Raw genomic sequence first — 12,086 nt, 5'->3', positions numbered from 1 at the left:
AGCTTAGATGGCCCACAGGGCCATCCTCCTTAATGTCATGCACTGACTACCCACTGCATTTAATTCTTTAACTCGCTTTAACGCTGAATGATGTTTGCTCCCTCAATCCAGATGAATATAGAGACATATTTTCAGAGGCAGAAATGGGCTCTTCCTGAAGAGGAGCAAAGACAGCCTGGAATAGAGGTATTAGCAAGAGTACCTAGCTAGAAACACACGTTGGTGGGACACACGTGGGAAAGCTGAACAGTCCGACCAGTGTGATTAGCTATCCAATTAATTTGTTTGAAAAATTTCCAGGCTTCAACCAGTGCTGGTGTAGGAACAAGAGAGGGTCAGGGAGCCGTGGCAGAGCCAGCTAGCTCAAAAGCAGCAGGTGAGATTGACAGCAAACACAGAGAGATATAGAAGCAGGTCAGGTTTTCAGAGAACCAGATTTTTGAGGCATCATTTCTATTCTTCTGTGCTTCATTTCTGTAATTGTGTGCCTTGCAGACAAGACATCAGCAAGCAGCAAGCATAGACGCACTGGATTTGATCCAGAGTGGTTGAATATGCCTCCATTTAAGCCATGGCTATACCACACACAGCATGGTACATTTAATATCTGCATAATTTGTGCTATGATTCAGGAATAAAAAATCAGACATGTTTTTATTTCTCATTTTCTTTCTTGTCTTCTTCTTGCCTATATTAGTTAAAGATTAAAAATATATACATATCGACAAATAATAAATGATCAGGTATATGTGTGGCTATTTAGCAAGTATGATAAATTATTGCTCTACTTTTTAGGGATGTTCTGTCGACTGTGCAGGCACCACAAGCCTGCAATTAAGAAAGGACGTGGCGGGGGAAAGAGGCCTTTTGTTGAGGTTGGAGCTGTGACGTTTAGAAAAGATTACTTGGACCGGCACATTGCTACAGAGCACCATCAGGAGAGCATCAGATGTCAGGCATCTCTTGCATCTGGTATGTTCCAATTTCAACAGCAGGTATATAATAACATAACTTGAGTAATACTTTTCTAATTATTTTTAATATTTTGTAATTTACAGACATCTCAGTGATGAACTCCTTTGAGCCCACTATTGTTTTGGAGCATGAGGCAATCATTGGTGGGTTCAAGTGTCTTTACTGGCTCATAAAGAATGAACTGGCCCTCCACACAAACTACCCCAAGCTTTTGAGCCTGGCTGAGCTTCTAGGGTGTGACTATTTCAGGAAATTAAAGGTAAAGGTAGCCTAGCCATTATTTAAAAATTAAATTCAATCTTTACATTAAAGGAGCAGGAGATGGCTGTCGATTTTGGCTGAACTTAGACTTTATTTCAAATCAGAATGCCTCCAAAGCCCATTAACAATGCGTGTTCATTAGGCAGTTTAACAGACAGCTAGGCCATTCCAATCAACTTGGTGATGCGATTGATTGGATGTTTTGTTTTCGCTCCTGCCCCTTCCACAGACTACGGATGTTTTTCATTTCTATAACGTTTTTATTTGTTTGATTACTATCGATTTTTGTCAAGATACAATGAGAAATTAAACATTCTGCCATAACTCGGCGGCCGCCTCCTGCTCCTTTAATGAAAATGTTTACCAAATTACAAAGTCCTTATTTTCCTCCCTTTTCCCGATGTATAGATTGACCAGAGGAATAATTATAGGTCTCATCGTATCATCGACGAGATGCTTGAGATCCTAGCACAAGTCGTTGAGGAGCCCATTCTCATCGAGATGAAATCATCGCAGGCAATTAGCCTGGAAGTCGGTGAGAGCACAGATGTGTCAATTATCAGGCAACTTGATGTGCATGTCCGGTATGGGAACATTTATTTGGTTAGATGTCAGAATCCCATTAATCCAGGTTCCTGAACTGTGAATACTAAATACTTGCCTATGCTTTTTCTCAGATACCTGGATAAGGAGGGACATGTGTTAAATCAATTCCTGGACCTGGTCGCTATTGCCGATGGCAAAGCAAACACTGTCGTGAACGCCATCAAGGATGTCATGCTGAAGAAGGGCCTCCCAACAGAGAAACTTTATGGACTCGGGACAGACGGAGCTGCCGTTATGACAGGTAATTATTTTATGCCCATGTGAGATTATGTTGTTTGTTGTATCCCATGTTTGTCACTAAATCATTTTTATTTAAATTCAGGGCGTTTGAATGGGGTTGCGAAGCAACTTGCAGACAGCTCCCCAAGATTGTGGTTGTGGCTTGTGCTGCTCACAGATTGGCCCTTGTCTGCAAGGACTCATCGAATGATGTCAGGTACATGGCCACTTTCAGAGACCACCTTCAACATCTCCATCTCTACTTCCGAAACAGTGCCAACCGTACCGCAACACTCAAGGCAGCATCCACCACCCTGGGTGTCAGTGACTTGAAAATGAAGGTAATGGTAATTGGATACCATTGTAGTTATCTTCTGTCTATTCATAACTAATCCTTGTGTCTGATAATGTACAGTAATCTGATACCACAGTAGTTATTGTCTGTCTATTCATAACTATTTATGTCTTTAATTGCAACATTTCCAGGAAGTGAAGGACACACGCTGGCTCTCTCAGCACAAGGCCATCAAGACCCTACAGAGGAACCTGAGTGCAGTCCTTGGAGCCTTGGCAGAGGAGGCAGAAGTGAGGAGATGTCCAGGGGCAAAGGGACTCTACACATTCTGTGCTACTATACGTACAGATTTGTGGCAGCTGTTTACCTTCAGGCTGATGTTTTGCCCCATCTCACACGCCTGTCCAAAATCTTTCAGAAGCCACAGGTCAACTTTCTACACATCAAGCTGCAGGTATGCTAAATGTGCACTTCTATTTATTAAAATCTGTTTGATTTGATACATTGAAATGAGGGTTGTTTGCATGTCTGACCAATACAAAACAGCAGCTATTAACCTAAATGTAGGTTCCTGCCACAATCCAGACTCTGAGGAGCATCAAAGAGGCCGGACAGACTCCGCTCCCTGGATCATTCCTGTCTCGCCTCCATCAGGACCTCGATGATCCCCAAGGACTTGGAGCCTTCAATATACAGCACGAGGAGGAGAGGGCGAGATGTCCAAGAAGTGCCTAGGGAGGAGCAGTGGGCCAGATTCCAGCGAGAGGTAAATGCCTAAGTTTAAAATGAATGAATTTCCCCCTTCCTCTTCAAAGAAAATGTTTATTTGTGTTATTATTATTATTATTATTTGTAGTCCTGAACAAACTCTGGCCTAGCCAGAGGCGCGGGAGGTGCTGGACTCCAGTGAACAGTACTACGGGCACCATAGAGCACGCACAAAAAAACTCCCCACACGCAAACACACAGTAAACCCGCGACTGTTACAATGAAGGCTCGATAATCAGCTCACGGCATATAGGCAGGGGTAAAGTGCTATTTTTTACGAGTGGGGAGCGGACCTCACCTCCTCTAGGGGGGTCCGGGGGGATGCTCCCCCGGGAAGATTTTTTTTAAATATTGAAGTTAAAAGCATCAATCTGGTGCACTTTGAGAGCAACATTAAGAGATCTATGGATACATCTCTCAACACCCAGATGAAACACAACTGTAAGCAGATGTTCTTTCTCTTTATTGATATTTTACAAATCACTCCCCTTTCAAACTGTATTCTTGTTTTACTGCCATATAGTATTTCATAATTGTTTTTCCTTTATTCTCTTATTTTTTTTATAACTATAATGATCATGTGAGGGTGTGCCGCGGAAATAATCTTTTGAATAATTTTTGACCAAACCGTTTGAGACCCACGCACTGAGATAACTTAGACTAAAGTTAACTATCTAAACACTCAGAGAGTCCTTTAACTCACCTGAGCCTCTCAGTCTGAGAGGAGAGCTCTCCTCCAGCTTGTTGTGGAACAAACAGCTCCGTATGTCCGTTAGTGCAGCTAGCTAACCAGATGCTATCAACACGATCCCTGCTGCTGGCACCGGTCCCTCTCTCTCCCCCTCTCTCACACACACTAAATGCGCTATTTCCACACACACACAGAGCCGCGAGCTTGAATGACACAAGCACACTTTTATTTCCATGCAACTCTCTGATTGGTCTGGTGTCTTGCCTCTGTTGCATTCACTGAACACGGGAAATTACAGTCCTGCCGTCCTCTCTAGTGTCTTGATGAGGTTCACGTAAAGCACGGTTAATGTATTATATTATTGAGGTAGAATTGTCCGGGGCTACGGCCAAAATATTATTTTACCAACAATGTGGAATTTATTGGCTACATATTACACAGATTATGCACAGCGGGAGCAGCAATAACCGTCAAATAATAATTCAGACAGGGGAGCTCCGCACCCCCTGCCTGCCGCTAGGGGGTGCTACAGCGCCCTCAGCACCCCCCTTCCCGCGCCCATGGGCCTAGCCCTTAATGACTGTAGTAAAGGGGGTGTAGGCTCTTCCTAAAAATATATTGATCTGTTGTAGGTCATCCACCCTTACATCACAGGCCTGGAAATACACCTGGACAGGAGGTTCCATGATCTCGACATCCTTGGGGCCTTTAGTGTCTTGGGACCGCAATCAGCTGCTCTACAAGATGATACGATAGTCTCCTATCTGCAGACTCTTGCCAGGAAATGTCTCCCTCAACATGGGAATGACGTCCTCCAGGAGTGGTTATCCTTCAAGAATCACCTTACTGGGACATTCAAGGTGGGTGAATTAAGCTGATTATGACTACAATCAACTATGGTTCACAACACACACACAACAATGCCATGATGGTAAACCAAATGTTTGTTTCAAGAACAAAAAACAGGATGAGATCATGAGTCTGCTGGCAAACGAATGTAATGAATGGGCTGAGCTCTACCCCTGCCTGAGCCTCCTTGCGGGCATAGGACTAGTTATCCCCGTTTCTAGTGTCAACTGTGAACGCGATTTCTCGGCGATGAACAGGGTAAAGCATCACTTTGAAAAGCACAACAAATTATTATGCGTTTTCTTTATTAGTGCAGTTTGTGGTATTCTATTTTGCTTCATCCTCAGGTGAAAACAGACGTCTGAAACCAGCTCCAAGGAGAACACCTGGCTGCCTGCTTGAAGATCTCCATAAATGGACCCTGTCCTGAGGCCTTCCCATATGATAGGGCATTAGAATATTTTTTCAGGAAGCCCCGTAAAATCGGATGTCAAGACAAAGGGTGCAAACTTTGCAACAAGTAGGCTGCAAACTTTGCACATTGTCTGAACATCTGAAGCGTTGTGTAGCTGAGCCAAATTTTATTTTGTTTGTTAGACATCATAGTGGTGGTGTTCCAGGCGGGATTTGAACTCGGCACTTAGCCCTCAGTTACTCCAGGGAGAATGTAATTAAATGTAAATGTATGTACCGTAATTTTCGGACCATAAGGCGCACCTGAATATAAGCCGCAGCAGCTAAATTGAATGATGTGTACATATATAAGCCGCACTGGACTATAAGCCGCAGGTGTTTTAATGTTTAATTACCATATGTAAGGGTTCGTGCACAGAGGGGATTGAAGGGAAAGAGATGGCTGTTTGAGGAAGCTCCCATTTATTAACATTTCAACAAACAAGTTGCATATTTGCATAACGTATTCAAGTGTTAGCATTTAGTGTAATAGCAGCTACAGAACATGTTCTGTGTAAACTGTACTGTATCACATAGCGTTTCAGACACACAAACTTTTCAACTTTCAAACTTAAACGGTGCGCTCCCAGCGCACGTACCGGCAGTGATCTACAGCAGCGGTTTTCAACCAGTGGTACGGGGACAAACTGTCTCGCTCTCGTAATGTCTGTCTGTCTTGCTCTCGTTCTGTCTCTCGTACCACTCTCGGTTCCATTTTTACTTTTGCGCGCTACCTGTCTCACTCTTTTCCGTCTCCAGCTTTTCCTGCTGGAACCCGCCACTTAAAGTTGGGGGTCCGCGGACCGGCCATAGAGCCCATAGAGTTAAAGGTGGTGGACTGTAACCTGTAAAATCCATAGATTTAGGAGGTCCCCTAGTGGCCGTTAGCTGTAAAAATCCATAGATTAGCCGCACCGTTATATAAGCCGCAGCGTCGAAAAATGGGAAAAAAGGCGCGGCTTATAGTCCGAAAATTACGGTAATCTAATGTAAATTGCTTTGGAATAAGGCGTCTGCCCCTGGGGGGGGGGGGGGGGGGGCCCACGAATAGTCAAATTCTGTGGGAAACACTGAAACACATCAATTTGAGTAAATATTGTCCCCTTGAAAACCGTTACTGAACTGATTTTGGATATTTGTACTTGGATAACCATTAATCTGCCCTTCAATGTTGACCATATTCTGGATCTTCTCGGGGATTCTTCAAATCCCGCCAAATGATGTGTGACGTCATTGCGGACCAAGCGCTCCAGCTGCACCGTTCAGGATCCCAGCATCTGCATGTAAACACACGATGGCGCACACAGCAGCAAGCTCAGACAGCGTTGACAGTTTTATTTTGAACGTGTCTGAGAGCTCATGAGGCTGAAGGATCGGTTTATGTTCAGTGATGCAAACACAGGTATGGTGAAAAAAGAGAGAACTATTCGAAGCAGAAAAAAAATAGCGTAATATACCACCTGACAAAGTCCTGTGCTATAATGCTTCAATTAACTGGCTATTCTTTATAATATACTCAGATCAGTAGAGACAGGTATGTTAAGTTATAAATCAAGGGGTTTTATTGTTATTTACAGCAGGGGTGGGAAACCTTTTTCCTTTCAATTTTTACAACATCCTTCGAGGGCCGTACAAATTATTGAACTCAACCTCTGCTTAAAAATACTAAAATCACAGCCCATTAATTTGGCCTTCCTTTCATGCTGTGCAAAGAAAAAGCAACCTCTTAATCCAGATATCTTACCATGACTCGCACATGCATTCACGTGCACAGTTGTGGCATGAGCACCAAAACAGAAAGATATGGACACAAAATGTGTGCAAAGTTATTTAGTTCCATATCCATGTGAACATGATTTAAATGTGGGGGGGACCTAACCTCCTCTAGTGGGAATCTGGTGCACTTTGAGAGCAACATGAAGAGATCTATGGATACATCTTTCAACACCCATATGAAACAGAACTGTAAGCAGATTCTTCTTTTTGGATATTTTACAAATCACTTTTGCAGGTCACCCTTGAAAAAGAGATATTTTGATCTCAAGGGGCTTTCACCTGGTTAAATAAAGGCTACAAACAAACAAACTCCCCTTTTAAACTCTATTCTTGTTATTTTAAACAACTTTTTTGTTACTGTCATATAGTATTTTATACCTGTTTTTCATTTAGTCTCTAATGTCTCATTAATAACTATAATGATCATATCAAGGTGTGACTTAACGTCACAGAGCTGAGGTTATTTGAGCCTCTCAGGAGAGCTCTCTTCCACCTGGTTGTAGAAAAGCTCTTTAAATTCGTTAGCATAGCTAGCTAACCAGATGCTAATAACAACAGATCGCCACTGTGCCTACAACTAAAGACACAGCCACGCAAACACTGCGGTGTGTACGGCTCCTTATGGGTACTGCAATATTTGAAGAGCTGGAGCACCGGTGCTCTCTGTAAGCACTCTAGTCTAGTCTACACTCATTTCAGACGAGACATAAACCACGTGAAGACACGTTATGCTCGTGTTGTGTTCAAGAAACTTGTCCTTGGCCAGGAAAAACAGGCACTCGCTTGTTTAATTATTTTGCGATCAAGATTTCTTCTTCTTTTTTGAAGTGAGAAGTTGGGCGTCAGTCGGACGGACGGACAGACGGCCCTTCCCCCCCCCCCCCCAAAAACGAAAACTCTTCGGTTCTCCACGAATTACACAAGTCACCCAAATCAGCGTTAAAAAAGCGGGAGGCGCCGAAAAGCGACTAATTTGCATCACTGTATGTTGTATCTGTTAGAAGTTTAGGAATTAGGTGCGTCAATATGGGCGATCATACGGTCATGTAGCCAGTGGTGGACTGGGACTAAAAATCATCCCGGGACACTCGACCGGTCCACTTCGGTACCGCTAGTAAATTGTCAACGGGGGGAGTGGGGGGGGATGTGCTAGTGACTTATCCGACCGGCCTACTTCGGTACCGGCCCATCGGGATTAGTCCGGATGGCCAGTCCGCCACAACACCCAGCCCAGCCCACGTAAACTGTCAACGGGGGGAGCCTCGCTGTGGGGAAACGGTTGACCTAGTGTCCCGATCGGAGTCGGAATAATAATAATAATAATAATAATAATCATAATCCGTGCATTTTATCCATTAATATCCCCAACATTGTAGGAAAAAAAACACGTTTAATCCATGTTGGTGTACTACAACTACAAAAAGCATCGGTTTGTTTTTTCATCAGGAAATGCAGACCGGCTCAAACAAACAATTTTTAAATCATCCTCCTCAAGATCATTTAATGTAAAACAATATTCTCAGAAATGACTTTTTTATCTTGTGCTTTATAGGTCTGGGCTCGTGTTACTGCACAAGCTGGAACTACCTTTGTCAGATTCTTCTCAGGGTTAGCAAGCTCGCCCCCCACTGGCTTAGAGGACACCACTGGTGAAAGAGGCACATCAGGCAACACTCTGCCGCCAGCCAGGTCCGAGGATGACTTCCACTCCCGGAACAGGCAAAGATGGCCGGACTCCCATGGCAACCTCGCCCTGCCCTAAATCACAGGGCAACACCAACCGATTCTGTGGAGCAGACAACAACTGCATCCCCATTCCCTTGAACAATACACAACTTCCAGTGTCAGTTACAGAGGAAAATGGAAGAACACCCTCAGTTATGTATGAATCGATAGCACCTGTGTCTCTCAGTATCTTTACAAGGATTTTGTTTTCACTTCCTTGCAAAGACACATAACCCTCTCGTATGAAAGGGGCATACCCTGGATCAATTTAATCTGCCAACTGGGAGGGGCGAGGCTTCACCTCTTGCAGGGCTGGTCCATAGTTTGAAGCCGCAGCAGCAATTGGTTGTGGGGTAGTATGGAATTTAACCGCAGCTATAGCCTCATCCCTAGCAACCTTGTGGGGAGAAGCTGCAAGGGCAACAGGCCTGGAAAACTGGACATCTTGGAGTCCCTTAGTTTTTGCAAGTACTAGGCATTCCTTTTTCTGGTGTCCTTTACCCAAAGAAAAGTAGCAAGTACCCAGACCTACTTTACATCTGGGGTCGCCAGACCAGTTATTTCTGCTCCCCCAGTGTATTCATCAGCTAACACCCTGGCGTCTGTTACATTTTTAACCTTATGCTCATTCAGGTACGTAGCAACGCGTTCTGGAAGGATATCTTTGAATTGTTCAAGAAGGAACAATTCCCTCAAATCATTAAGATTTACTACTTCGGAAGCCGTGACCCACCGATTAAATGTCATCGTCAGCTCCCGAACAAGTTCCACATAGGTCTGTCCTTCTGACTTCCTTAGTTTCCTGAACTGCTGACGGTAGGCCTCAGGCACCAACTCATAAGCTTTTAGCACTGCAGTCTTTACCCTTAAATAATCTTCACTCTCCGCCATACTTAATGCAAAAAATGCTTCTTGAGCCCTACCAGTTAACACACACTGTAACAGCAATGTTTTCTCTGAATCAGACCACTGTCATCTTTGGCTAAGTTGCTCAAAAAGTCCAAAAAACGAATCTACAGTCTTCTCCTCAAATTTCGGTAACAACCTCAAGTTATAAGCTACATCAAAAGTAGCTGGGGATACCCCAGAAGAAAGCTTACCCTCTTGGATGAGGTCCAACTTGTAACGCTCTTGTTGCAATTTAGCTTCCCGCACCACTGTAGTTAACCTTAAACGCTCCCTCTCAGTTTCCTGTTCACGAGCTCTAGCCCGGTCCTCACGAGCACTTGCTCGTTCCTCACGTTCACTGTCTTGTTGGTACTGCAGCAGCATTATTTCCTTTCTCTGTTCAAATGTCATTTCACCAAAGTCAAACAAAGAAAAACATGCACTTCTCTGCCGCTCTGGATTTATAGCTGCCTTCTCAGCCAACTGCTCCTTGGAACCATCATCGACAGCCACTGTTGGCAGAACTTCTTGCAGTACCAACTGGGCGTGTAACATAGTCACTATGGTGTCTTTACGACCCTGCTTTGGGACGTCTACTTCAAAATGCTCTGCAATTTTTAACAGTTGGTCTTTAGTACATTTTTCCAGCAGTTCCACACTGGGACACTTAACAAAATCTGTCAATGTAGATTATGCAAACTCCCTTGAACCTGGTGCAAGGACACCTAAAAATATATATATATATTTTTTGTTTCACTCTGGAATACCTCTCCCCTAGCTAACTGCCTACCCAATACTAGCTATCTTGTCTCACCCTAGTCTTCATGCATGCCACGACAGGTGTTTTAAACACTTACCCAATGACCCGGTAAAGCCCCAGCGAAGCTGTTACTCACCAAGACAGCCACGGACGTGTACCCATGACAAAAAAATGTCGAATCATGTTTATGCACAAAAATAACAAACAAAAATAACTAACCAACATGCTCCCCTAAAGGAGATGTTGCTTATGTCTATCAGGAAAGGTAATTCCAAAGCTACTCCTTAATGCCCCACACCAGGAACAAACTGTCTACACAATCAAGGCAAACAAATCAAGTAAACAACTATCATCTGGTTCTTGGATCGGACGAGCCCCCATATGTTACAAGCTGGCTCTGCTTGTAACACAAGGACAACAATTCCACACAGGAGTTGCCCAAAACAATCATTTATTTTACCAGCTGAGAGAGAGCGAGAGCCTGTTCTGCAGCCCTCTTATATCCTGGAATCAAGTCCACAGGTGGGTCCCATCACTGCTGATTACAACAAACACACAGGTTACAGCAGCACCACCTGGTGGACAACCACAGGGTTGTCACAAATGTATCATATGTTCGCCGAATTGACATGAAAGCACTAATAAATGTAGTTTCATCCACTTGAGTTTACAACTACAAAAATAATCGATTTGTTTTTATATCACATCCTACGGGAGGAAATTCAGCAGCTCTCACTACCGATTTTTATTTAATCATCATCTTCACCACGATCATTTATGTTTATGTTCACTGGATTGACATGAAAGCACTGACAAATATGAATATACTGTAGTCAACTTCATTAAAACGTTATTAACGTGCCTAAACTCAGTATTTCACAATTTCTAAGCATGACAACACACTTTGTCCGTGTTTGGCTCTCTGCACAGTGAAGCATTCCCGCATTGACGTCACTTCCGGCTTCCCCCAAAACTTCAAAATTAGTCAAAGGAATTACCCAGTGATGTTCGAAATTATTGATATTTATCGGAACAGTATCCCACCTTCTTTTTTAAACTGACGGTTCGAGATTACTAGTAGCCCAATATTTCATTGCACAGCAGTTGTTGGGAGTCTGTCACAGGCTCTTTAACTGGAGTTAGCTCCAACTGAGAATATTAGCTTAACTGGAGTTAGCTCCACTGAGACTGAAAATATAGCTTAGTAAGATACCGATTGCCAGCATAAAGTCATATTTATCATTTCATTTAAAACTTACCGCGACTCGACTTTTGAGTTTTCCACCGACAATCCTTCCAACTGACTTCGGTCTTGAGGGCGTCAGATATTGCTGGGGGATAATAAAAAAACGAATTCCCTTTTCTTCAGTAGGCTACCTGTTGGATTTTCAGTTTGTAGCTAACTCTAATATTACAGCATAACAACTGAGAATATTAGCTTAACTGGAGTTAGCTGCAACTGAGAATATTAGCTTAACTGGAGTTAGCTCGAACTGAGAATATTAGCTTGACTGGAGTTAGCTGCAACTGAGCATATTAGCTTGACTGGAGTTAGCTGCAACTAAGGATATTAGCTTGACTGGAGTTAGCTACAACTGAGAATATTAGCTTAACTGACGTTAGCTCCAACTGAAAATATTAGCTTAAAGATCTGGAGTTAGCTCCAACTGAGAATATTAGCTTAACTGGAGTTAGCTCCAACTGAGAATATAGATTAGTAAAATACCGATTGCCAGCAGAAAGCCATGTTTATAATTTCATTTAAAACTTACCACGACTCCACTTTTGCACAGTTTTCCACCGACAATCCTTCCAACAGA

At 43.3% G+C, this 12,086-nt stretch overlaps 2 protein-coding genes and 1 long non-coding RNA gene across 11 annotated transcripts in view; 2 read left to right on the top strand and 1 right to left on the bottom strand.

Annotated features, from left to right (window-relative positions):
* Nucleotides 1-3,067, top strand: part of LOC307038696 (zinc finger MYM-type protein 1-like) — an 18,998-nt gene extending 15,931 nt beyond the window's left edge. For 2 of the 7 annotated variants that reach the window (XM_079680308.1, XM_079680305.1), the window contains exons 2-11: nt 112-186; nt 301-376; nt 496-594; nt 796-972; nt 1,059-1,234; nt 1,645-1,820; nt 1,914-2,083; nt 2,165-2,402; nt 2,548-2,810; nt 2,924-3,058. In XM_079680308.1, the coding sequence (XP_079536434.1) occupies nt 112-186; nt 301-376; nt 496-594; nt 796-972; nt 1,059-1,234; nt 1,645-1,820; nt 1,914-2,083; nt 2,165-2,394 (1,179 nt within the window). In that variant the 3' untranslated portion in view covers nt 2,395-2,402; nt 2,548-2,810; nt 2,924-3,058. The other 5 variants (XM_079680306.1, XM_079680307.1, XM_079680311.1 and 2 more) reach the window with 5 other exon arrangements.
* The window catches only part of LOC307038700, a 22,489-nt gene extending 10,403 nt beyond the window's left edge, over nt 1-12,086 (bottom strand). The window contains exons 1-2 of one of the 3 annotated variants that reach the window (XR_013808058.1): nt 12,039-12,086; nt 11,526-11,597 (exon numbers count right to left, since the gene is read on the bottom strand). This is a non-coding gene — a long non-coding RNA (uncharacterized lncRNA). Of the gene's footprint in view, nt 1-8,480; nt 10,722-11,525 lie in introns of those variants that run through there. The other 2 variants (XR_013808059.1, XR_013808060.1) reach the window with 2 other exon arrangements.
* On the top strand, nt 3,018-7,778 carry LOC307041155 (uncharacterized protein; the record flags this gene model as incomplete). The annotated part of the gene is made up of 4 exons (XM_079684479.1): nt 3,018-3,122; nt 4,448-4,675; nt 4,770-4,922; nt 5,012-7,778. The coding sequence occupies 4 exons, from the start codon at nt 3,018-3,020 to the stop codon at nt 5,027-5,029; spliced, it is 504 nt and encodes a 167-aa protein (XP_079540605.1). The 3' UTR covers nt 5,030-7,778.

Source organism: Notothenia rossii, assembly GCF_949606895.1.
Source record: "Notothenia rossii genome assembly, chromosome: 5".
Classification (NCBI taxonomy): Eukaryota; Metazoa; Chordata; class Actinopteri; order Perciformes; family Nototheniidae; genus Notothenia; species Notothenia rossii.
The sequence above is the reverse complement of the archived record's forward strand: the minus strand, read 5'-3'. Positions and strand labels throughout refer to the sequence as shown.